This window comes from Hibiscus syriacus, unplaced genomic scaffold (genome assembly GCF_006381635.1).
Source record: "Hibiscus syriacus cultivar Baekdansim isolate YM2019G1 unplaced genomic scaffold, ASM638163v2 tig00110114_pilon, whole genome shotgun sequence".
Lineage (NCBI taxonomy): Eukaryota > Viridiplantae > Streptophyta > Magnoliopsida > Malvales > Malvaceae > Hibiscus > Hibiscus syriacus.
Genome location: NW_024062594.1, coordinates 1445592 through 1472807, shown reverse-complemented (window position 1 = coordinate 1472807; position 27216 = coordinate 1445592). Strand labels below are relative to the sequence as shown.

General features: G+C 32.0%; 2 protein-coding genes across 2 annotated transcripts; one reads left to right on the top strand and one right to left on the bottom strand.

Annotated features, from left to right (window-relative positions):
* Positions 1-12810: 12810 nt before the first annotated feature.
* On the bottom strand, positions 12811-14268 carry LOC120215384 (protein JINGUBANG-like). The gene has a single exon (XM_039213100.1). The coding sequence runs from the start codon at positions 14077-14079 to the stop codon at positions 12811-12813; it is 1269 nt and encodes a 422-aa protein (XP_039069031.1). The 5' UTR covers positions 14080-14268.
* Positions 14269-17727: 3459 nt separating this feature from the next.
* On the top strand, positions 17728-26383 carry LOC120215119 (GDSL esterase/lipase 7-like). The gene is made up of 8 exons (XM_039212885.1): positions 17728-18037; positions 18154-18284; positions 18427-18657; positions 18748-18988; positions 19143-19267; positions 24860-24949; positions 26081-26140; positions 26252-26383. Exons 1-8 carry the CDS (start codon positions 17728-17730, stop codon positions 26381-26383), a joined length of 1320 nt encoding a protein of 439 aa, XP_039068816.1.
* Positions 26384-27216: the final 833 nt, after the last annotated feature.

Below are 27216 nucleotides of genomic sequence, written 5' to 3'. Positions count from 1 at the left end.
TTGAAAGTCTTCACATTTTTTCTGATGTGCTGCTTCTCTATCTGATTCCTTTACTTCAGTTTCGACTCCATTTTGATATTCGTCGTTTACCCTTGACAAATCCATCTAACTCTTATCCATTTTGTATTTCTGGATTATTAATTTCAAATGTTAATTGCTAATATTATAGAGAAAGTAAGCAACTAAACATAAGCATTACCTTTAATTTCACAATTGAGAACATATCACAACAAACTAAAACTGACAACCGATATATCAAATAATTATCAAATAAATTATGACAAAAACAAAATTCTTTGTTTTGGTGCTATAGTTAGACACTTAACGATAAAGTGATCAAAATGAGAGAAATTTGAAAGTTTAGTGATGAAATTATTGTTCTTTAATTGAACGACCAAAACAGAAACACAAACAACATTGAATGATCAAAATAGAAACATATGTAAAGTTGAGTGACATAAAAAGTAGTTCACCGTTACTTTATTTGTCATGCATCTAGCACCGGAGTATTAAATCATAAACTAGCAAGGGAATAGGAACACATGTAAAGGAGTTGGAATATACAGGACTACAACATGCAACGAAAATTAAAAAACTCACCCCCAGGCAAGTAGTAGGACTTTCTGGTAGAAAACTGTCGATAATTAAGAGTGTGCCAAACTGTAATGTATTAGAAGCAGACATTAATTTGACATTTATTTAAGAAACGGTGGAAAACATTCAAACTGAAAAACCATAGGGTCTACCTTAAAGCCCAAAGCTGAAGATATGATGCAATGTTCGAGACAGCACCAAGAACAAACTAAATGGAATGTATCATTTGGTGCACAAAAACCTCAGTAAAGTTGAACTCCTCATGATGTTCTTGTGCAAAATCAGGTTCGACATCAGGACTAAACTCAGAGGAGATAAGCATGCCATAGTTGCGACCTTGAAATCTCTAAAACATATTTAAGGAAATATATCACATAATTAACAAGATATTCATGTGAACTCCTCTATATTTATTCTAGGGTAAACCTCAGTAAAGAAGGAATATTACAGAATTATAGGATAAATATTAGAGTTGATATACATTGTATTTAATGTAAGAGATTGCATATTGTATGACCTTTATACTTGTATATATACCAAGTTTGATGATAAAATACAAGAAAATATTCTCTTCATACTATTTATACAGAAAGAAAGGAAAATTAGCAACATGGTACCTCAGAATGAAGCTTCTTTAAAATAAAAGATTTAGGAAAAAACATCCATGGAATTGCAACTAATGCCAAAACTAGCAATGCAATCTGCACAAGTTAAGCAACAATAGACCGCTGTGAAGAGTAGAAAAACAACAACATGGCAAATAACAGTATCCAACAGTAACCAGAAGAGACAAAATCACACCTGAAGTGGTCTCTAGCACCAAAACAAGTCATTATCACCAAGATCATCAGTGGGACTCAAAACACCGCTAAACAACAAAAAAGAGCCACCCTGACAAGAGTCTCAAACCCTTCCACCAAGAACCAAAACAGATCGCCCAACCAAAACTATGAACTCTAAATTAAGAGTATGAAATTTAAGATTTCCAAACAAAGCTTCACAGACCACATTTCCAGGTTTTAGTGCCCTGTTTGATTGCTGGAATTCACCTGACCAAAGCACAGCAACGATGAATGCAGGAATCGACACTGCAGCAACGAGCAAAAAAAAAAACATCACCAAGCAACTAGCACAGAACTACACCAAAACTAAGCCAAAGATCACCCAAATAGACAGCCTAGTAACATATCCAGTAGAGAATAAAACCACCGACAGCCAGACATTCAAAATACTACCATTCTTGAAAAGATCAAGCTTTAACAAAATGTTAGGAAGAAATTACCAGTGGAAGTTAAGACTTGTTCGATATTTGCATGGTTTTATGGTGTTTCCATGAACTTTTCTTACATCATGATGAAGAGAAAACAACCACTTACCCTTAACACAGAAGAACCTTTGGTTCAAAAACGAGTGAACAACATCAAAAGAAACCTAAATCCAGACGAAAGCCCCTCCCAAACCTCCTTACTTCTATAAAAGTTCTAAATTTGGACACAACATCACCCCAAAAAATTTACGAACCAAGAAATCATCAAGCATTTCCTTCCTCGACTCCTGAAACTATAACGTAACCACTTTTTTCTTTCTAACCAACAAATGTAGTGCCAGAAGCTATGCTTCCGCCTCGTGACCTCTAGAGTTCCACAAAACAATCATCAAGTAGATTCCACCTCCGAATCGACCCAGACTTTAACACCAAAAATCGATTAGGCCCCTACTCAAGAAAGGCTAGCTCTTTGACTACTTCCAATTCTTCACCTTGCACGTGAATCCCTAATTTCCCCCTCAAAGCCAAGCTCTTCTCCGCCTCCTTTACAACTGCATGCCAATTCTCCCTTATATCCAAATCAGAAATTGGCCTCCCCGATAATTCCGAGATCTCTAAATCTCGAACCTTCAACTTGCTTCTTTCCATCGATCGGTTCCTCCTTCTCAACTACGTCTTTGTTAACACATTTTGCTTTCAACTTGCTTTCTCACTTTTTCCATCGACCAAAAAATAGGTGAAGGGGAAATATGAAAAAGGGTTGAAGGGGCACGAGATTTAGAAAATGTAATCTTGCGGCGCTTGTAAAAACAAATGCCACTAGTGTACTTATAAATTGCGGCGTTTGTATAAAAATGTCACTAAAGTATGCGTCTTTGGCGGCGCTTGTATACAAACGTCACTAAAGTATAATATTTAGCGATGTTTATATAAAAACGCTACTAAAGTACGAGTATTTAGCGGTGTTTATATAAAAATGCCCCTAAAGAACGAGTATTTACCGACATTTATTTAAAAAACACCGCTAAAAATCTATTTTGCTGTCTCTATACCCACATCAATATTGCATATAAGTTCGAATAAATACATAAAGATTATTGATACTTTCTAGAATATTTTAAGATGAAACATGTATATAAGGGAAGATTTTGATATTATTTTTCTTCACGCTTTGAGATTATATTCTCTTTGTTGCACTTATTTATTCAATGAAAACCTAATTTTTTTATTACAAAAATGTCTATGCCTTTAAATCATATTCATGTTATTTTTATATATTAATTGCCATGAAGCATTTTGAGGATGCTAACATGTGGAATAAAATGAGGGCATTATGGGGGTGGGGGGGGGGGAGGGAAATGGGTATGGTGGCAAAGTGGGTGCGGAGTCGGTTGATTGACTGATTTCAGCTGCCTTCAATTCATTATATCCTTCACCTTCTTTGATTGAGGATCAAAAGCTGACCCACTCCTCCAAATTCCTGTTTCCATCCAATCTATTCTCTATTTCTCTTCCCAAAATGCATTTAAAATAACTTAAAGAGAAACTACAAAGAATGCCAAGGTTGACTAAACCAAAACTTGAATAAAATAAAATACAATTAAAGTAATATTTGATGCAAAGCTATAAGCTCACTTTGTATGTATATATTAATTAAATAAACACAGTTTATATTACCTCCGGTTTGTATTTCGTGAAATATCATGTTCGAAGTTAGTGGATCCAATGCTCGTTGCCAATAATAAGCTCATCTTACTCAATGAACGAATGATAATTTTATGTTATGGTGCGATTTTCTTAAATTTTATAAGTGAACAAATTTGTAAAAAATTATGGACAAAAATAGATTATCAATGGATAATACATAAAAAAATTTAAAAATTTATGATAATTTGAAATTTTTATAGGAATGGCCGGATCCTTGAATTACATAAATGATTTAAATAAATAAATAATATATGTTTTAATCATGTATACATCAATTGATTTAGAAAAAGATCAACAAATTCTTCTAATAAATCAAAATACAAATTATTATCAATTGAATTACATAAATGATTGTGTATAAATAGATTCAAAGAAAAACAATTTCTAGTCTACCTTTAAACAAATAAAATCTTAGAGACGTTGGAGAAATATATGGAAAATTCATCAGATCATCTTTAATTTAGGTAAAAGAATTAATATATCAGATTTATATACCTTCATGGTATTTGATGTCTTCAAGTGGATGAGTGGTTGAGGTGGTGTACCATTATTCGAATCATGCACTTGCTTTTGTTGCCCCCTCTGCTTTCTTCTTTCTCATATGACGTGCAACAAAATAATTTAGCATCAATGGCTCATATTTTTTTTTGTATAATACGCAATGATTATAAATAATATTTATTTAATGTTTTTAGTATATTAATAATACATATATATTTTGTAGACGTAACTATTCATAGAATAATATTCATTTTTATAACTAAGATAATTCAATGAATTAAGACGATATATCTGATCCTTGATCTAGGATTCAATTCTTCCTACTAGTGTGGGGTTATCTATTGTTTTTTTTTCCGTGTTCATTTGACTGTTGAGGTACCAACAACATAGGTTTTTTCAGTATAAGTTCAAATGTGTTAGAAATGTTTATTTGAAACAGTTTCTGGGCCTAAGCCTAACTCAAATTTTTGTTGGGTTTCTACCAGGTTAAGTCACTTTTACCTCAATTAACCTTAAACTTAACGACATTCACCTTAAAAACACAGTTGATGACATTCCATTGTATGGGATTGCTTTTATTGTAGGTTATAGATTATAGTTTTACTTATTTTTGTAATCAAAATAAATTCCTTTTTTAATAGTTTTACCCCAAAATCATTATTATTATTATAATATATCTTCCCTGATTCCGGGTCAAGGAATAATAAAAGTCTTACAATCTAGACTCAACATGTTTTTCTTTTTCGCTCAGCAACGTTTTTATTTTCTTATTTTGGACTCCTACATGTGTAATATAGGCTTTTGAGTAATTTTTATTATAAAAATTACATAATCCAATTTAACAGAAGTACTTTGACTGTATTATCAATTGAATTCAATTATTAAATTAAACGGGGTTATGGAGATTATAAGTAAAGGTACTAAATATCAAATCTGTGAAGACTGTAGGGATGAGGAGCAGAATTAGACCTTGTACCAAATGGCATCTTCGAGGCAAAATTAAAGACCCAATTTTGAGTCAACCAAAGCAAAGAAAAGCTGATTAACTTTAACTCTCCTTAATGTTCTCTTTATTTTCAACCTAAAAATATTCTAAACTCTAAGGTAAACCCATGACTAATGTAAGGGTCCCTTAAAACATTGTGAAATTTGTAATTTAATAGTGGCATTACTAGGCCTAAAAGAATGTGAAAAAACAAAATAATTGATCAAAAAAGGCTAACAGTTTAAAGGAAGAAGGTGAGGTGAAGTCAACCTCTAGCGCATAATCAAATCATTTTAGCAAGGGATAAAAGCAATATATACATGCAAATATGCCATATTCGTTTCATTATGAATTTTAGAGATAAAATGTACAAAAAGCAAAGTAATTCATTCGCAATGTCAAAACCTAGCTATGATTCATTGCTAATAATTCAAAATTATGAGTTATGATACACTTATGCAGTATTTTATATGTTTTTGGATCGTTGGATGAACTAAGTTTAATGATTAAAATTAAAATTTTTAAATGAGAATAATTCACTTACTTTTCCTATAACAGTGTCATTTTTCATTGTTAATCTTAAATATTTATATTTACTCATCTAAAGATCCAGAAAACGTGTAAAACTTTCAAGTTTTACACAATTGACAGCGGATCCTATCTCTAAAAGTATATAATCCATGAAATGCTACTATTAGTTGTCATTTATTTCACTAAAAGTTTATCTTTGCTTCACATGCATGATTCATAACAACATTCGTAACCCTAACTGAAGAGATTGATGCACTAGATTAGAGTAGTGTATGAAATATAGGAATTCTGTGTAATATAAGATCCGCTAAAGAAAGAGATCATTATTTCAACTGCTCATCTCATCCAAGAACAATATTAATTATGGTCAAAGAAATCGAAATACACATAAAAGCAGAAAGAAAATACAGTACTTAAGAATTATTATAATATCCAAGAACACAGAGATAAAGAGAGGGAGGTATGATCAAACACATACATGGTATACAACATTAACTCATGCCATCTTCAGCCATATCGAAACCAAAAGCCGAACAAAGTCTGCTTCGAGAATGGATTAAGATGTCAGATGGTATAAAAATCAAAGAGAAAATCCATACAGAAGAATAAAGGAACTGATATATATAGTATTAGGTTTTTGCTGATACGTAGCTTACAAATCGGACCATGAAGCTTCAATTCCCCAAGAGAGGAAGAGAGAAGAAGAAAAGAAGTTGTTATGATGAAGAAAAAAAGAGAAACCCTGAACTCAGATTAGATATGCAGATGGTGGGATAGGGTTTCGTTTCTTCTTCTTGAGTGAAGCCATCTTCATCTGGAATTTTGAGTTTTCTTCCTTTTCTTTCTTGGTTTAGGTGCTGTTAGGAGGTGGGTTGGGGAAGGCGGTGGTTTTTGTGCGGTGGGTAGATAGCAAAACATGGAGTGGCGATGATAAAGGTAAGGCTTAATGATGAGAGGAAGGAGAAGGGAGAGGACATGATGACTGCTACACCTTTTTTCTTCTACTTGTTAGTATTTACCAGAGGGATTTTATGCTTTGTTTCCTTGTTTCACATGGAGATAATTATCATGGACACCACTCAAACCTTCTTTTTTGCTCTTACCATAACCAAAAAAAAATATTTTAAAATATATAAAAATTTGAAATTTTCAAGAAAAACTATCACATCGTCAACATCCACCCCTAGTAGAATAATAGTTACTAAGATTTAAAAAGGAAATTTGTATGAAAGGGATGTGGTTTTGCTTGGAATCTTGAAATTTAATCAATGTGAACCTACTTGAGTATTCGTTGAATGTTGATGTTAAACCTAAAACTGTCTCCAAGTCACTTGCTAGGTTGCACTGTTTTGTTTTTGTTATGCACACTAAGATCCGTGCATGAACCTGAGGGTGACCCGACCAATGCTTCACCCTCATTTTTTTATTATCTCTTTTATTTTTTAGATTATTTTCAATTAAGTCTTTTTTTTAATTAAAGGAGAGCCTAAAACAGTAGGCTATGCATGGCTATTTTCATCTGCTTGTTGTGCAACAGCAGCTGATCCTAAAGCTAGGAAGTCTGCAAGCTCATCTGGGGTGGAGTCAAAACGAACCAAACTGAAATGTTGCCATGAGACAAGCTTTGCCATCCTGTCTGCAATCTTGTTTCCATTCCTGCTGATCCATTGGATTTTTGTCATCCAGCTACCAGACTGTCGAAGCTTCATAATTGCGCGAAGTAAAGGAATATAGCTATCGATTGATCTACTATCTTCTACCAATTTTACTGCTTTGCTACAATCAGATTGTATCCATAGACTGGGGATGCCAAAGCTTCTTGCAAAGAGTAGACCTTCGTAGATGCTCCAAAGTTCTGCGCGTAGGATCGACGTTGTCCCTATATTCTTTGTAAAACTAGTAATCCATTCACAGTTGGAGTTACGAAATTTTAAATAAGGTATGTCAAGAAGAGAATACAAGATATTATATATTCAAAATTTTCTTAGTCTATTGATAACACATATGCATTCTGTGAACACAATTGGTCGAACTCATATATTCTAAAAAAAAAGATTAAATATAACAATATTATGGATATAATAACCATGATGATGTATACAATCGAAGATAATGGTTATAGTGATGATACCATGACAATGGTGATTACATTGCTGCCAATTCATTGCAACAAGTGAAACTGCAGCATTGCAAAAGAGACTTTTGTTGGAGTAAACGAACATCTCAGCAAAAGAGATTTTAGCTTAAGAACTAATCTAAATGTATTAGTTAAGGAAAATTCAAACAGGTCTTGATTAAAGCTTAGAAGTGGTTAAGTGGAGACAAGATAGAGAACATGACTGCGGTTGTAAGACTGTTGGGACCGTCGGCGCATCCCATGGCGCAACGGAAACAAAACTCGACGGTCTCACCAGCGATCCAAGTACGAAAAACCGAAATTGGGAGGAAGAGATGCGGATACTTACAGTGGGTTCCTTGAAAACAACAAGAACAAAAGTGAATAAGGTGGTGTAGATCGATTCGAATCGAAAGCCTCCAAAATCACGTTTCGGCCTCTACTCAGTTCACCCGATTGAGAGCAATATTTGTTTTCCCCAAAACTGTTTTGAGAGAAAATGTCTGAAGGGTTTGTGTGTTTGTTGAAAAAACGGCTACTAGACCTAACACACCCTTTTATAGCCAAGTTACCCTAATCATATTAGGATTTTATTATTTCAAATTAATTAAATCTATATTTAATTAATTGAAATTTAATAATCTTCTTATATCCAAGTTACCCTAATCATATTGAGGATTTTATTATTTCAAATTAATTAAATCTATATTTAATTAATTAATTGAAATTAAATATCCGGGATTATTAAAACATATATTTTAGTAACGTACAACAAATTGTACATTTTTTTTCGTTTCAATCCTAGGGTGTGACCTTGTAGGTTCTTATAACGTTAGCAGTAATTATTAGAACAATTCTAATATTACATACAATGAGTGACATCTAGCAATATATCATTGTCACCTAAGTTACAAGAAAATATGATTCGACATATCATCTTGGTGATTACTCTTTTATGTATTACATCCTTATGTCCTTTATATCTAGAACATGCACAAGTCTTGGAATAGTCACACTTGTATAACCCATATATTGTTTCTTGATATCTAGAGTAGACTTTAATTAACAGATAGTTTATGATATCTCATATCAACTTATTCGAGCATGGCCATGCATTTCTAGTCTTACTCAATCAAGTGGCCTGTGATATATTTCCTATTATGTAGGAAGGACAAATTCTATCTTAATCATACACACCCACTACATATATTGAGATATATTCAATAACAGTCTTTAAAGAGCAACCAGTTACGGAGCTTGTTTAGCTGCATCAAAACATACAACAATATATGTTGGGATAGTATTGATCTCAAGTTTGAGGATCATACATATAGTCATCACCATGAGTAATGTTATGGCTTTCACATAATAATCCAAGACATATGCTCATGGTCGGTTAATCCAATATATTGTTCTCTAACAATATAATCATGTATCAATTCTGACATCTCTATGTCAATGACAACTCATTGTCATCAATCAATAACATGTTAGTCTTAAGCGTATTATTATTGTCCATGCCCATAATAATACTTGACTAGAGATCTTTTAATAATAACAATTATGTCATTATACGGACTTTATTATATTCCAGTTTATGTTAAACACATATATATAAATGAAAATAATAGCGGCAATGCCTTTATTCAATAAAATCGGTAAATAAAAGTATTATTACAATCATCATATGATTGATCTTTGAACATACTCTAACCGTAAGAACATGTGAAAATCCATGAAATTTATAGAAGAAGAAAAACAAATTACGTCCAAAGTATTTAGGGCCGATGAAGACAAGCTCAACAAGCATCCAAAAATAATTTTAAAGCAAACCACATATCCTTCTAGTTAGCGCAATTTAAGAATTTGTTTAACTTTTCATTAGAAACAGATCTCGAATATTGATGATAAAATGGAAAAGGCAGGTGGGGAAAGAATCCACATTTAATCTGTTTCGTAATAATTTATGTTTGACCTTGATAAACTTGTCTAAAATTTGTTATATTGTATTTATCGTGTAAATTATTCGCAAAATAATTATAAAATTATGTTCATGGTAAGAAGAAACAGGATGGCATAAACCCATTTTCTCCACCAAAGTAATGATTATGTCTCCATTTTATGGGGCAAACAGAAAGTCATGGATTTTGGTATGAAAATAAATTGTTTCACCTTATGCTCCACCGCCACAAACAAATTCACCAGAATGTGTGCTTTTTACCTAAGTTACCTTACTTACCTGGCCTGCAATAATACTTTTCAAAAGTCCCTGAATATCCTTCAAAGTAATTTCTTTTACTCTAGAAGGGATGAAGAAAAGGAGTGAACGTTCTTGAAAAGTCCGAATCCCACAATATTAGTAGGGACGATGACCGAGCAAACGTTGGTTGAAAGTGCAATATACCAGTGGTTTAATTGCATTACCAAAAATCCAAACCCACTGTGTAAAGTTGACTTGGGTTCACAGTTTGCTAAACATATTGCTTTCTTATTGGGCTTATAGATGATAAATTATATAGGTTAAATTACTGAAATGATAATTTAATTATGAGGTTGGTGTCGACATGGCCACCATACTTTCTATTTTGACTATATGACCTCATAATTATTTAAGTGGTTTCAATGTAGTCACTTGCAGTTACAAAATAAATGGCGTAGCTGATGTGGATCTCTAACTCGCCGTTAGTTAATAACAGACACATCAGCTACGCCGTTTATTTTGTAACAACATGTGGATACATTGAAAAAACTTAAATAATTATGTGATCATATTGCTAAAATTAAAAGTATGATGGTCATATCAACACCAATCCCATAGTTAAATGGTCATTTGAGTAGTTTACCCAATTATATATGTTTTAGGGTAAACTACCTATTTGGTCACACACCTATTACTTAATTTCTATTTTGGTCACTCAATTATTATTATTTTTAAAAATTATACCTAATGTTACATTTTAGTCACCACTTGTTACAATTATACCCAATTATTATTATTTTTTCAAAATTATGCTTAACATTACCTTATGCTGACACATCAACACCACCATTATTTTTAACGGCGGCTGACGACATCAGTACCAAAACGTATCGTTAAGTATAATTTTAAAAACAATAATAGTTGAATGATCAAAACATAAACTAAATAATAGGTGACTGGCCAAATAGATAGTTAACCCTATATTTATCAATTTAATTTTAAATTTTTTGTTTTTTTATCTTCAAATATTTAATTTCATTATCATTTCATCTCAAATCAATAATATCAGTTAATAAAATTTTTAATCAAAACACATCATGTAACTTTTCTGTCTAAAAATATATCTAATTTTAATAAAAAAAACAAAACAACATTTTAAATCATTCAAATTCCTTTTTATTCAGTTTAGTCTCTAAAAATATTTAACTTTAAATTGATTCTTATTCATTTCTAAATTGTATAATTTAATCTAATGTTTTAATTTATGTAATTTAATTATATTTGTCTTCGAATTATTTTAGTTAATAATCTTAAAAATATAGAATCTAAAATTAATAAAATAAAAATATATTAATAAATGTTAAATCTATAATTTATACATAATGCATATATAATTCCAAGCATGTAAAATGGGCGCCAAGTGGAAGCGTATAGCATATAAGACCATGTAGATCTGTGTCTCAAGAAACCATTTCTTTAACTTAGCCCAACTATATGTGTCTTCACCAATTGTTGTGGTAGGCTTTTTGGCGACCCACACCACTCTCTTCATTTATTAGTTTGTTCCATTTTAATTATTAATTTTTATTGTGTTTTTTTTAATATTTTCATATTTAATTTGATTATAAATATCCAAATACACAAGTGTGGATATCTATAACATTAAACGAAGATATATGATTTTTTTATCTTTCATATTTATATGTAATTTTGTATGTTTATCATGGACCTCCTATACTTTGTTACATCCTATGTTTCTGTCTATTCTCTTCTTTCTATTTCTCTTGTTATACTATTTGGTATTTTAATTTATGACAATCAGAAATATTTAAATTGGTTATTAATTTTTAATAGAGAGTAACACATACAATTATCTCATTTAATAAAGGGAGCTAAGAACCTATATGTTTACCTTTCGTTTTAGCCCTCGTTAGCTGGATTTTTCTAGAAGATGAATGACGAGTTGATAATCATAATTTATGTTATCAAGATTCTTTGCCTTGTTTCCCAAGGTTACGTCTCATTTATCTTTTACATAACAATACAAAATAAAAAAGTTTGTGTGCTGGTTCAATAAAGAATGCCTGCTAGACGACTTTTAACCTAACTGACCCCCACTCCCACTTTTGATTAATGAAAGATTTAGTGATAAAATAATAGGAATTATATGATCAATACCAACAAAAAATTAAAGCAACATTCATATTCTGTTGACATTTTCAAAATCATAGTTTATTTCAGCAACATTCATATTCTGTTCTTCCTAGCACCATCAGTCCAAAATCAAAGCTCTTAGGGTTTCCTGAAGACAGTTGAAACACTTGGTGCATCAATTTCCAACATCAATGCTTCGTTTTCAATTAATTCCAAGTTTTTCAAATTTTTAATTGAACTTTGGTTATGTTTTTGATTGTTGATGAGCATAAATGGATCACGCGATATCTCCTCTAGTTTCTTTGAATAGAGAATCATAACTGATTAAACAAATGTTGGTCGGTGTCAAAGTCTTCTATCTCCATGAGGAGGTAAAAGAAGAATAAGTGAAGAAAGGAGGTTTGTAGGGATCCTTTAAGTGTAAGCCGTAGGATCATTATTGATTGTAACTCTCACAAGTCATATGATATTTGCCCGAAGTTATGTCGAAGGGTTGTGATATTCCAAAGTGCAAAGCTTTGGAAGATCTAAGTTCGGAAATATTACTCTCGAGGAGAAAATTTGGGAGAGGTATAACATTGATCATGCTTTCTTCACCGGGATAAATTGCAGATACATGAACTCACATGAATTAATATCAATGCCTATATATACAATTCAAAGTTATAATTTTCCTAGAGCTGTTGAATCTTGTATAAGCTAGAGAAACCATCCTTTCTACATCACAGAAACAAGGGAAAAGGAAAGGGAAAATATCAAAAAACAGGAGCTGATACTCTCCAAACCTTAATATCATAATCCAAACTTCCACTGCAAACCATAAAATTAATAGTTTCAGAAGCACCTTCTTCATTATTAGTATTACATTCATCAACTGCCGCCGTCAAGCATTTAACCGGCTTTGTGTGCCCTTCCAAAACAGCTAAACAGCAATAGCTTTTATCGGTTCCTCTCTTCCAAATCCTCACTGTTTTATCAGCGGATCCACTGAATACCATATCCTTCACAACGGACAAGCACAATATCGACTTGGTGTGACCTCTAAGTGCACCCAACAACACCATCCGCCACTCGCCGTCGTCGTTTCCGCCGCTTTCTCTTCCCCAAACCAGAATCGATCTGTCGCATGCACCGGAATAAAGCACGGTTCCGTCGTCACTGAGAGCTAAAGCATTGACAGCTGATTTGTGTTTCTCAAGTGCTAAGACCAGCGAATGTTTGTTGTTCTTTCCCCCTGCATGCTTCTTCCATACCTTAATTCTCTTGTCTGCCGAACCCGTATGAACAAATCCATCTTTCGACAAAACTATGGCGTTTATGGCATCGTCGTGAGCGTTTTGCACCGACTCCAGACACTTGAAATCCGACGTCCGCCAAATTTTGAACGTCCGGTCCCATGAGGCAGAATAAAGGAGAGAGCAGTCTGTTGATATCGCCAAAGCAGATACAGTATCGACATGATGTATCCACGTGCTTCTCTTATGACGCCGGACCTGTACGTAATTCTTCTCCGAAAAACATCTCACGAATCGATCGTTCAACGTCGGGAGAGTAGCTAAGCATTTATACTTGCGATGTAGTACTTGGTTATGAATTCTCCATACGCGGATTTTGTTATCATGGTGTGCACTGAAAAGCTTATTCCCTAAAACCACTAGGGACTTAACCGCACTGTGGCAAGTAGCCACAACGTTATCAGTTTGATCACCTTGCTCGGAACAATCCAGCCTCCACGCTCGAATCTCACCGTTCGAAGAGCCACCGTAAAGGACGTTCCCCATGAGAGCGAGAGTGAATACATATGAATGATTCTTAAAGGTGGCTATGCACTTATGGTGAATAGCTCGGGTGATCTCTTCATCGTGTCGCTGAGACGCCGAAGCAAGAGAAGGAACTGACAGTAGACTCAGTTGAGAAGAGAGGGAAGAGGCCGACGATGGTTCCGAATGAAGATGGTTCGAGCCACGTTGAGATTCATCGTCTCTGTGGCAATAAAACTGACATGGAAGAACTCCCATTATCATCAAAGCTCATAAAAAACAAACAGTGCCGGACAAGTTTATATTCGATGGTTAGGTTTATGTCAACATCTCCATAAACGCATCACCAATTCACCATGAAGGAAGGCTTATTAAAACACGGTAGCAGAAAGCAATCCGCCATCTTTTTTTTTGCAGTGTTGTTGAGATGAAACCAGATGCTTCCATTGAATAGTTTTGAGTTCAAAGTTTCGGGATTTATTAAAAGAACACTTTATGAGCAGCTGCAAATGAATTGGGTTTCCATTAAAATAATATTAAAGCATGCAATTAAATCATGTTTATATGTGGATGTTTTAACCACCGGTGATGATATTCTTTTTGGAGAGAATGATGAAAGGAGATTTCTAGATAAGTTTTTTGTGATTGTTGTTTTCCCACGGGACTGATTTACGAGCTTCGATGTTCCCATCTTGATGGGTCCGGTTGCACTGGATTTTTTGCTATCACAGTCGTCACAGTAGGTAATGCTTAATTTATAGGATGGAGTAGAAATTATATTAAAAATATTTTTTTAGTCCTTAAACTTTAGAAAATTATAAAATGGTAGATTTTTTTTATTATTACAAAATGTCACCGCAGTTATCAAAAGAAGAAAAATTTCTTTACCCAAGTTTCTCAATTGTCTTGTGACTGAATAATATTTCCAAGGATTTGGAGAAATTCCTCCCCAACTATAGTAGCCTTGTATAAAGGTATGTCCTCAATTTTAAAAAAATTAAAGACTATTTTATAATTAAAAATTTATTTCAATATAATTTAGGGTAAAATACACAATTGATCATTCGGTTATAGGATACTACTTTGTTGAGTCCCCTAACTATTAGAAATTATAAAATGGTCTCCCGATCATAGCACTTTGGTTTATTCAGTCATCCTACTATTAAAAATTACAATATGGTCATCCAACCATTCATATGTTCCAAACTCATTATTTTCTGTTAAAAAAATAATGGTTGTCTGAGTTGGACGTTAACTTGTTGACTTAGATATAATAAAATCATATTTTAATTATATTTATTAGAACCGATGTCGCATTCAAGCACTAGCTTGACAACATAATGTTTCAAGTACAGACTCAACGACATAATGTAAACCGAAAGTTGATCCACAAAATACATCTCAAACGATTATGTGATCAATTTTACCAAATCTCAGTCAACGTGTTAACAATCAACTTAGACGATCGTTAACTTTTTTTAATAGAAAAATGATGAGTTTATTACATACAAATAATGAATGGTCATTTTATAACTTTTAATAGTCAGATGACCATGTAAAGCAGTGCCCTATAATCAGATGATGATTTTATTACTTTTAGTTGTCAATAGATTCAACAAAAACAATACTCTATAATTGAAAAATCATTTTGTACCTTTTAATAATTATGATATTTAACAAGACAACATTTTATAATCGCATATCACATATCGTTTATGTCCGTACCCAATTTGTTTTCGGCATTAAAAGATTTTCTTTTTGTTTTTTCAGGAGCCAGCTTCTTGGAAATTGTTAAATTTAGAGGTGTTAATGATTGAATAATGAAGTATTTTTACATGCTTTGGATAAGATATCTAAAATTGTTATTAATTAATAACATATTTGTCATTGTGATGATGGACAAAATCTATGTTGAGTGATAATTATTTATGAGTGAACAAGAAAAAAGCCTTAAAGGCCTTTTATGGTAAAATTACAATTCTAATCCAATAAAAATTATATATTAAAAACACAATTTTTTATAAAAAAAATGAAAAAAATTTCAAGATAAATATAATCAATAAAATAAATACTAATTAAAGAAAATTTAGATGCAAATACCAATCCTAAACCCCACATAAATTCACCACTACATTCCACTATATATGTATGATCTTTAAAATCACTAGTTACATGAATGTTGGATGCACCTATCCTCGTTTTACATAGCCTCTAGTTTAAATTAAAGACGAGAGTTATATAAATCTAACTCAAATTCAAAATTTACAAATACATTCATAAGAAAACTACAATTAAGATTGATATAATAATATATAATCAGATGAAAATTAGATCCAAGAATGAGAAAAAAAGGGCGGGTGGGGGCTGTCGCCCCCTAAAATTTTTAAAAAATATATATTTTATATATTTTCTTTGTATTTTCAATTGATAATATATTTTTGTTTCTAGAATTTTATAAGTTTATTTTTTCTTAAAATTTTAGAAGTTCGCTCTCTTAATATGAAATTCCCCGTATCTGATTATTTAGATCAATATATAATCATTGGAGCCAAGTGTCATAGTTGTTTTATCTATATATGAAGAGTAGGAAAACCATCACATAAGTATCATAATCAAACTAATTAAGAAGTGGCCAACTTGCTTTGAATATTTTGCAGAGGTTTTATGGTCAACTAATTGATTTTGACAATCTTAATTTGTATTATGTAATTATGTCAAAAGTAAATTAGTTTTCGACCATTAATGGAAGTGGGGTAAGATTCGAATTTTGAGTTTTATTAAAATGCTAATATATTCAACTAATTAAATTAATTTATATTTATATATTAAAAAAAATAATGATGAAATATCCTTTTATATAAAATGCTAACCCTCGTATTGAGAAAAAGTTTTATCATATATTTTTAAGAGGATTAACAAAAATATTTACAGATAATTCATCAACAAATATTATTCGTGCGGTTTGCTACAACTTTGGATGGGTAAAGGCTGAAAAAGCTGTTCGAGACCATCGAACTAGTTATTTAATATTGATAGATTCCCGTACTCATCCCAAGTATGTCGTTCTTGAGTTGTGGTAAAACTTTCTGTCAACGTGTTGTCATGTTTTAATATTATATTAGTGTTGATGCTACTATTTTTATTTTTAAACGGCTAAATTTTTAGTCATTGATGATTTTTTATTATAAAAATGAAGTGTTCAAGTGATTAGTCTATTTTGATTTTGTAAAATCTTTATTAAGATTGCGAACTTTTATTGTATTTTTTATATAATATAAATTACTGTTCATTTTACATGTAAGTTGTATGCATGCATATATTGAATCCATAAAAAAAATATATGGACTGATCTTCAAGTAATTGCATGAGGCGAGCCACGTGTCTTTATATTTTCATGCGAAAAGAGAAGTTGTAACAAGCTTGTGTGCTAGGAGGAGCGTTGGTGTGGTGCAAGGGTTGATGACTTGATGTTGGTTGATATTTGTAAAACGAAAGTACAATTAAACTTCACGGGCCATCATACCTGGTTTGGCCTTATGGTTTCTGAACATACTTCTACTCTACATGCTTGTCCATCATAACTGAATATACTTGAAAATTACCGAGCAAGAATGGCATTGGTAAACTCAGTAAATAAAAAAGTTAATTAAAAATCATTAATTGTTACTGAGTAATGAATTTTTAAGTTACATTATCTTGTAAGTTGCATAAAAAAGTAAAAATACTGAATGATTATTTGTTAAAACTGAACTTTGAAACATTTAACGCTTAATAAAAGCTGGTAACCTAAAGTTAATTATAAACTTGTAAAATTAAGTGATAAAAACCGAAAGAGCCAATACCCTGTATAAATATTAAGTTAGATCAAGTACAACCATCAGCTTTTCACTTTTCAATTTGAGGAAAACAAACATGAAAGTGATGAAGTGCATTCTCAATTTGTTTCTCTTTTTTAAAGTAGTTTCATTAGGATTTGCAGATGTGGTACCGGTGCCATCATTTGAAATTAGTAAAGAGTCAATTTTGAAGCATTTGTCATTAGACAACATTACTTTGGATCTTCCAGCTTTATACGTATTCGGAGACAATTTTGTTGATGCAGGAAATAATAATTATCTCAATTTACCTCGAATTCAAAGTAATTATTCTCCGTATGGAATAGATTTTGATGGAAAACCCACCGGTCGTTACACCAATGGTAGAACAGTAGCAGATTTCATTGGTAAGAAGTTAATTATTCCACAATTTTACTCTAATATAAGTTAAAGTCAGAAGTCTATTTTATTTTTATGTGAAAGAGTAATTAATTAATGTTCTACCATTTATTTTATGGTGCAGCTCAATTTACTGGTTTGCCATTTCCTCCACCAGTACTAAGTTTGTCAAAAGATGCTAAGAGAGTTCCTCAAACTGGTTTAAATTATGCTACTGGTTTCACCGGCATCTGTAGATTATATGACAAACCATTCGTAAGACTAAGAAATCTTTGCTTAACTTGTTTACTTGGATAATGATAATTTATTATTTTTCTTGGGCGTAATTGCATCATAGAACAATATTAAACAAAAACATGCAATTAATATTTTTTTAATTAGAATTTTTATCCACCAGGAACCGATGCCGGCCTTGAAAGAGCAAGTAGAATTATTTGAACAAACAACTATAAAGTTACGAAGTCAATTTGGAAGCGAGGAAAGTTTTTCCAAGTACATGTCAGGATCTTTATTTTTCATTAACACAATTTCTTTCGACTTAGATCACGCGTGGTATGGACTGGGTTATCTCTATCATGATTACTATCATCATCAACTTATTATAAAAGATTTATCTGAACATTTGCAGGTAATGAAGTTAAGAAAAATATTAAAACACCCAGTTTAAATAGTAAGATAATTTAATGTTTAGTTATTGATTTATTTGACTTACATGCAGAGATTATATCAACTCGGTGCTCGTAAAATTGTGGTGAATAACGCTTTTCCATTAGGATGCCAACCAAATTTAAATTTACGTGACAATTGCAACGAAGTACCCAATGAAAGGGCAATGTTATTTAACCAGATGCTATCTAATTTAACAAAAGATTTGCAATCCACGCTTCCAAAATCACAGTTTGTTCTTGTAGATCTATATAAGATTTTTGAAGATGTTTTTAAATCGCCTGCATCATATGGTAAGTATTATGTAATATTTAAGCTTAAATCGATCATTAACAAATCAAAATTGATATTTTTTTATTTCTCAATATATATATATATATATATATATATTTGCAGGATTTAGAGAAGTATTGAGCCCTTGTTGTAGTAAAATAAATCCTGGTACAGTTGAAAGGTGCGTTGAAAATGTAGAACCGTGCAAAGATAGAAGTAGCAATGTTTTCTTTGATGGATTCAACCCTACAGAGAGTATGCATTTTATATGGGCAAGACGTTTGTTAAAGGATTCATCGGTTTCTTATCCTATCAACTTGATCCAACTAATACAATCTCAAGTCTAAACATGATACTATTGTTTTCTCAATTATACATGAACATAATAAATTTCTATTACGATATGTCTCTTGTTTCATTTTTCTCTTTTATTCTTTTAAATTAAAAAGTAATGAAATAAAAAATAGATTGCATATGTATGATATTGAAAAAAATATGCTACCTTAACCTTTGTCAAAATTTATATTCTTCAACAAAATCATGTTTCTAAATTTATTTTTGAACAAAATTTGTAGACTCACATATATTAAGAGTCTAAGCATTTGATGCATGCAACCGGTTTCATAATTAAAGCTCGTAGATACTTGGATAATTTATATGTGTTTCCTATGAGAAGTGTATACTGGATTTAACTCGTTATGAGAATTCCATTACATAATGTTACACTAGTGTCTACTGAAATGTTCTTATGAATTCATAAGGATGATTGGAGCCTTTATATCAAAAGTTGCTATCATAACCCATCAAATCTTTAAATTTAATTTCTAGATACTAATAAATGTTTGTAACATCACTTTTTATGAGTGTGATAATTAGTTATCTATATGAATAAATTATTTTTAATTCTATTTTCACATTGACTAAAATTTCTGAAATGAATTTTGGATTGTTTCGGTGTTTAATGTGACCTTCGAGATTCAATGTAACATTTGAAATGATTTAGGGAATTACATTTGATGACATCAAAACTCTTGATATTAAATCAAAATAGAGTAAAAAAAAAACTCTAATTGATTAAGAAGAAGAATAACTCTCTTTAAATAATCTCACAAAATTGTAAAAAGGGAAGAACTCTTAAGAAAACTTTCAAATGCTTATAATTAAGCTTTTATTGTTGGATGATAAAACTCAAATACAAATAATGTATTTATAGGTTACAAGAAACAATCTAAACCACTCATTAAAATAACCACAAACTAATTTAAACCACTGAAATTAAACATGAGACAAATACCTAATTTTCACCTAACTAAATTGATGTAAGCAATGACATCTTCACCTAACTAAATTGATGTAAGCAATTCCATCAAATTAATTTGGGTGTGGGATAATATATACTTCTCAACACTCCCCCTAAATTTTAGCCCCCATTCTTTGAATCACACTGATAAGTGCTTAATTTAGTTAATATTTTACTTTTAAATTACTCCTTAATCATTGGTTATTGTGTCTTAATTGTTCGTTTTGATTTATTTTATGTACAGGACGTCAGATTTTGGAAATTGCACAAAAAGGACAGAATTCTACAGTTTTTTTATTTTCGGAATCAAAGATGGATTAGTGGCATGAATTCGGACATGAAACATCAGACGAGGCGATGATGTCAGCACCTTTTAGAAGATCCAGTTAGCGTTTCTAGAAGCACACATGGATTGATGGCACGTTTCTGGAATTCAGATTTGGATTAAACTCAAGTTTTAGGATAATATTTTAAACATTATTTTATCATTGTTTTAGGTATTTTAGTTTAAATAGGTTTTAGTATTTTAATTAAGTTTTAGGATATTATTTTTATATTTTATCTTTGTTTTAGGTATTTTAGTTTAAATAGGTTTTAGTATTTTAATTAGGATTTATAATATTATTTTAAATATTATTTTTGTTTTAGGTATTTTAGTTTAAATAGTTTTAAGTGTTTTAATTAGGATTTAAGATGTTTTAGCTTGTTTTTAGGAATTTAAAGGCTATAAATACCCTCTCAGGGTAAGCCTAGAAACATATCTCTCTCATCTGAGAATTAAATCTATATTTTCTCTCTAGTTTTCTCTATTTTGCGCCAACTTCTCCTATTTTCTTTTAGAATTTCATTTTCAATTATGCTAAGTATGACATTGGTCATGCTTAGCTAATTTTCTTTCAAGCTGAATACTAAAGCGAATGCTCAATTCTAAACGTGAGAATTGTAAAATACTTAAATCGTTTCAGATTTTCTCTCTATTTTCTGAGCTTACTTTTCAAATCAAAACGATTTCGACATTGGTCCAGATATTGTTATGGCTAATGTTTTAAGAAGGATTTGCTTATTGAAGCATATTCGACTTCCCGAGAACACACTTAGCAAAATTGTTTGCTAAGAGGAAACTGAGATCATAATCAGTTATTGTTGAAATGACATAATCCGAGTTGGCAGCAAAGAATTGTCCTTATAAGCTGACGTGAATCTTGAAGTAAAAACCTGTTTCGATGATCTGAGGAATTAGAGGCAAAGCTAAAGTCTGAGGCTGCTTCCACAATACGTTTTATTTATCCCAATTTAGTTATTTTATTTATTTATTTGTTTATTTAATTTTTATTTTATTATACTTCTTTAAATAATTTAAAATCCTCTTTTTTATATTTATTAATATTATTATTTTATTATTTTTCCTTTTTTAAATTATAATTATTTATTTTATTATACATTTTCAACTTTACCTGGAATTCTATATTTTCCTAAAATCAAGAAACAATTTTACTAAATCACAAAAACCATAGTCCCTGTGGATCGACCCTGCTTCTCTATACTACATTTTCCTTTCTATTTAATTAAGAAGCCAAAATTATTTTGATAACGAAACGACGGTTATCAAATTGGCGCCGTTGTCGGGGACTAACGACATGTACTGGTTTATTTTTCTAGTTTTTGATTTATGACCAGAAGAAACCCAGGTAAATTAGTAGATCTAAATCCAGAGATTGAAGCACGAGCACGAAGAATCCATACACAAACGCTTTGAGAAAAGAGAAAAAGATAAGAAGAACAAGAGCAGAGTTCAGAAGTGGAATCAAATGCGGAGACTGAAGCAGACACATACAACATTTCGATGGCAGAAGAAGAACAAACAATCCGAGAACTAGCTAGAGCTCTTGTCACTCAGACGACATTATGCATTAATTTTCCTAGTGGCGGGACTCCGTTTCAATTAAAGATAGGACTCATTCATCTTTTTCCCACTTTCCACGGCTTTCCCACTGAAGATCCGTACAAACACTTATTGGAATTCCACATGGTTTTCACTAGCATGAAACCACAGGGAGTTACCGAGGATCAAATTAAATTGAGAGATTTCCCTTTCTCTTTAGTCGAATTGGCTAAAGATTGGTTATTTTATTTACCTCCAAATTCAGTTAATTCATGGGCTGACATGAATCGAATTTTTCTTGACAGATTCTTTCCAGCGGCTAAAGCAAGCGAGTTACAAAGGAGCATTCTTTCTATTTAGCAAAAGAGGGAAGAAAGTCTTTATGACTATTGAGAGCGATTTAAAAAGATTTGTGCACGTTGTCCATGATATGGATTAAGTGAGAAAGTGTTAATTCAATACTTTTATGAAGTCCTTTTACCAATGGAGATGAAAATGGTAGATGCCGCCAGTAGAGGAGCATTAGTCAACATGACCCAAACAAAAGCAAGAGAATTGATTTCAACCATGACAACCAACTCTCAATAGTTTTCAAGTGAACCCAACCGACAGTTTCACGAGATAAGTACTTTTCCATTGAGAATAAGTTAGACAAATTAACTGAAATAGTTAAATCACTTGTTGTAGGAAAATCCAGAGCAACAAGAGCATGTGAGATATGCACAAAGCTAGACTATCCGATGAATTGCTGCCCTTTGATACAAGAAGGAGGAAATGCAGAAATCAATGTCGTAGGGAACTTCCCAGGTCCTCTAACAAGATAATACAACCTATACAACAATACTTATAATCCAGGATGGCGAGGCCACCCAAACTTCAGCTATGCGACAAATCAAAGACCAACTTATCAACCAAGACCTCATCCTCAACAGCAAACACAAAAACCAACATTGGAGGAACTCATAGGAAAGTTAGCAATCTCACAAGAAAAGTTCATTGCTGTAACATACTCAATATCGGGTTAGTGACTAGATTGAAAAATTTCAGAAATTGATGATTAAAGTAGGTTAATTGAATAGTTCAATGATTTATTAGAAATATATGATGAAGGTTATTTAGTAATTATGGAATGAATTAAAAGGTAAAATGGTCAATTGACAATTAAGATTTTTATTATTCCTTTATAAGATAAGGGAACCACGTGGAAGATGAGATATTTCTCCATAGTTCTCTTCTTCTCCTTTCTTATTCTTCTTCACGTGAAGCTATAAGCAAAGGTAAGATCTCTTGTTGGTTGATATTTAGCCGAATTTAAGATTGAGTTTTGATCATTAGATGATAATTAAGCTTAAGGAAAGCTTAATTTATCTTAAAACCATAAGATAAAGGAGTCAAGAGAGATTAAAGATTATAAGTTTTTAAAGGAAATATTGAATGAAAGTTGATAAGTTAAATTGGAAGTTAAATTTGAATTGTCAAGGGTCTAATTAAGAAGTTAGAAGCCATAGAATTGGAATTAAAACATGTTGCAAAGTTGGTATAATTCTTGAGTTACATATGAGGGATATAATTTTTAAGGTTAAAGATGATTTATATGGATATAAATTGGTTTAAGCATGTGTATACGAGTTAAGAACATGATAGGGGATGAAAAATGAAGCATTTGAGTTGATTTGAGTGGATTTTCGGGCTTAAAAATGAATTTGGGCTAGTGTGCATCGGTACACATTCAACATGTACCGATGCATCAAGGGTAAATTTCCAGAAATTGTTCAATGTGTATCGATGCATAGGAAGTGCATCGATGCACCCATTAAAAATGGAAACATCGAATGCAATTTGTGCATCGATGCATAAGGAGTGCATCGATACACCCCCTTAAAATGAAAACATCGAATGTGATTTGTGTATCGATGCATATGTTAAAGAATGCATCGATACACTGTAGAATGTATCGATGCACTTCAAGGGAAAATAGAATTATACCTTTCTTTTGGTCTAAGAAATGATATATTAGAATATATCAATTAGATACTGATATGTATCAATGTATGATTATGTAGATATTGAGCACGAACAAGTTCCAGAACGATTATCAAGTTAAGATTCGATCGATAGAGAGGAAAGCATAAAAGTGGTTGGGAACTTAGTGAGGCCAAGGTGAGTGCATCTTATTACATTGAATTATATGGAAATTGACTTGTGATAAGTCTATTTCCGATAGTATAGTACATGAATTATGTGATTAATATTAAATGTATGTATACATGAATTGTATGTATGTATGATTGTATGTGTTAACATGCTTTTGTATGTAATGATATAAGAAGTATGTGCTATATGATGTATATATATATGAACATATGTGAAACTGGACTATGTGACTACATGTATATGTGAAAGAAGCTATGAGCTTATATGACATGTGATATGAAAGTGTATATATGAAATGATATAAAGATAAATGCCCATGGTATATGTCACACCCCATAATTGCCACAATAAAAAAATATATATATTAATAGCATTAAGATTAAAATAAGGGGTGGTCATGGGGTTTTGAATTCTTTAATCAGGTAGTGGTAGACAATGGCCTAACCACTAGGTCTTGTTTTTATTTATTTTTATTGAAATAATAGTTGGTGGTGTTATTTTTTAAATTTAGGGTGATTATTAACTGTTATAGCAGAACCATTCCTTGTGTTTTAGACTCAGTTTTCCCCTCTAAAAGAACAGCTTCCGCCCCTCCTTCTCCTCCTTGTTCCAGCCGGCGGTGAACAGCACCGCCACCTCCATCAGGTGCGCCTGACCTCCGAGAAGCGATTCCGACCAATCTCACTCCAAAATCGGTCATAGTTAGGCCGAATAGAGAAGGTAAATAGACACCCAAAACCCCGATCGTCGTTTTAATTTTGTCGATTCTGGCCATTTCAACGACCGTCTTGTTTCGTCCGTTCGTCGTAGGTAAAGTCAGATCGTTTAATCTGAATAATATTTCAGTGTTTTAGCTTGAAAACATGTTATAGTTGGTGTTGGTTTGGATTGTTGATAAATAGTTTGGAAAGAGTGACTAATATGTAATTAATTTCGGTTATGGTGGTATTTTCGTAAATATTGTTAAGAAGGTGTTAGTTTCGTAAATATTGTTAAACAAGTGATATTTTGTTAATTATTTCAAAAAAGTGATATTTTGGTAATTATTTTAAAAAAAGTGATATTTTGGTAATTATTTCAAAAAGTGATATTTTGGAAATTATTTTGAAAAAGTGATATTTTGGTAATTATTTGGAAAAGGTTGATATTTTGGTAATTATTTCGAAAAGTTGATATTTTCGTAATTATAAAAAAATATTATTTTCGTAATAGTTGACTGTGGACTTTTGAGCACCTTTGACCATAACTTTGACCGACTTTAAACGGCTATTAAATGACCTTTGATTTTGTTCGAGTATACTTATTCTGACATTTTTCGACGTCCCGAATCCGTTTCCGAAGTCCGTTTCTCCAAATTCAAACCCAAAGGCCTCCAAATCGTCAGTTAAACCCGTTGACTTTGACTTTGACCAAGAATTCGAATTTTCAAAAAGTCATATTTTATGTTTTTTGTTATACTGATTCCAATTCCGTAATCGGTTTGGTCAAATTTAGACTCGAAAGCCTCCGAATTAGCCCGTAAACCTGAAAAAAATCATATTTATCTAAGTATTTTAATTTAGTTAATTGAACAGAATGGTGAATGACTAATTATAGTTATGTTAAAGGTACTCGGGGATCTTCATACTATTTCACTACTCGACCCGATTCCTCCCGATCTGCTTGTCCACGAGAAGCCGTGAATACTCGTATACTTCTAAAACCCTGTTAGTTATTCTGTTTAGAATATTATTCCAAATATAACCATGTTCTGATATGACTTATGTTCCCGTTCAGTCGAAGAGCCTAGTGAAGCTGGTACTCAATAGATTTTTCCGGACTGATCCTGTTATCGAGGTGCATTCCTTATGTGCAGTATAAATGTTTTAAATATCTGTTTAAAATCTAATGTGCACAAGATTGTTTTGTCTGATTTGAAATATAACGTTTGATCTGATTTGTATATAGAATGATTTACTTGATTCCGGATTTACTGAAATGAAAAGCATGATTGCTCGATTTTTGATTTCTGAACACTGGATTACTGAACTGATAATCTATTTGAACTCTGAATTACTGTTACTACTGGTTACCGTCTGAAAAATGTTTTCTACGGGGTACTCTGGGTTCTGGTATGAAGACTTTGGCAGGTTCAATCGCTGTTGGTAATTCCTTGGATAGGTTCAACACCGATTGGTAATTCCTTATGGACCTGAGTCGAGCCTTGGGTAGGCTTTGTGGCCCTGAGATTTTCTTGGGTAAGCCTTTGTGGCCCCGAGAATTGTCTTGGGTAGGCTCGCAGGCCCCAAGGTACTCCCTTAGGTTGTGCATTTCTGGGGATCTGCACATGGCGTTCGGTTGGAGGACGATGTAGAGTTTTTAAATTAAAAACTCCTATGATGTTTTAATGATTGTGATCTGCACTGGTTTTGAAAATCATAACTATATGTTTTTATTTCTGCACTGTTGGGACACACTGAGCCTCTAGCTCACTTTTCAAATTGTTTTACCCATTTTCAGATACATTCGGATAGACACTCTGTATCAGGCACTTGGAGGATTGGTACATTTAGTTTAGAGTGTTTTATTGTAATATTTTGTTTCCTGAACTATTTTTAATTATGGTGACATGTACCTTATTTCTGAAGTATTTATCGTTTTATGACGTTTTCTGCTGTTGTTACTGATATTTGATTTTGATGCTCCGGATTTATTTTATGTAATATTTTACCTGGTATCTTTCATGTTTTATATTTATGAATTTAGTTTTTATCATTAATTATAATATACTTTTATATAAAGATCATTTGTAACATGATTTTAAATTATCGAATAATATTTTTGGAAAAAAAAGTCTATCAGAATCTTTAATGTAATCTGCTAGACTTAGCCGAAACGCATAGGCCGGGTCTAGGGGGTTACATTTAGTGGTA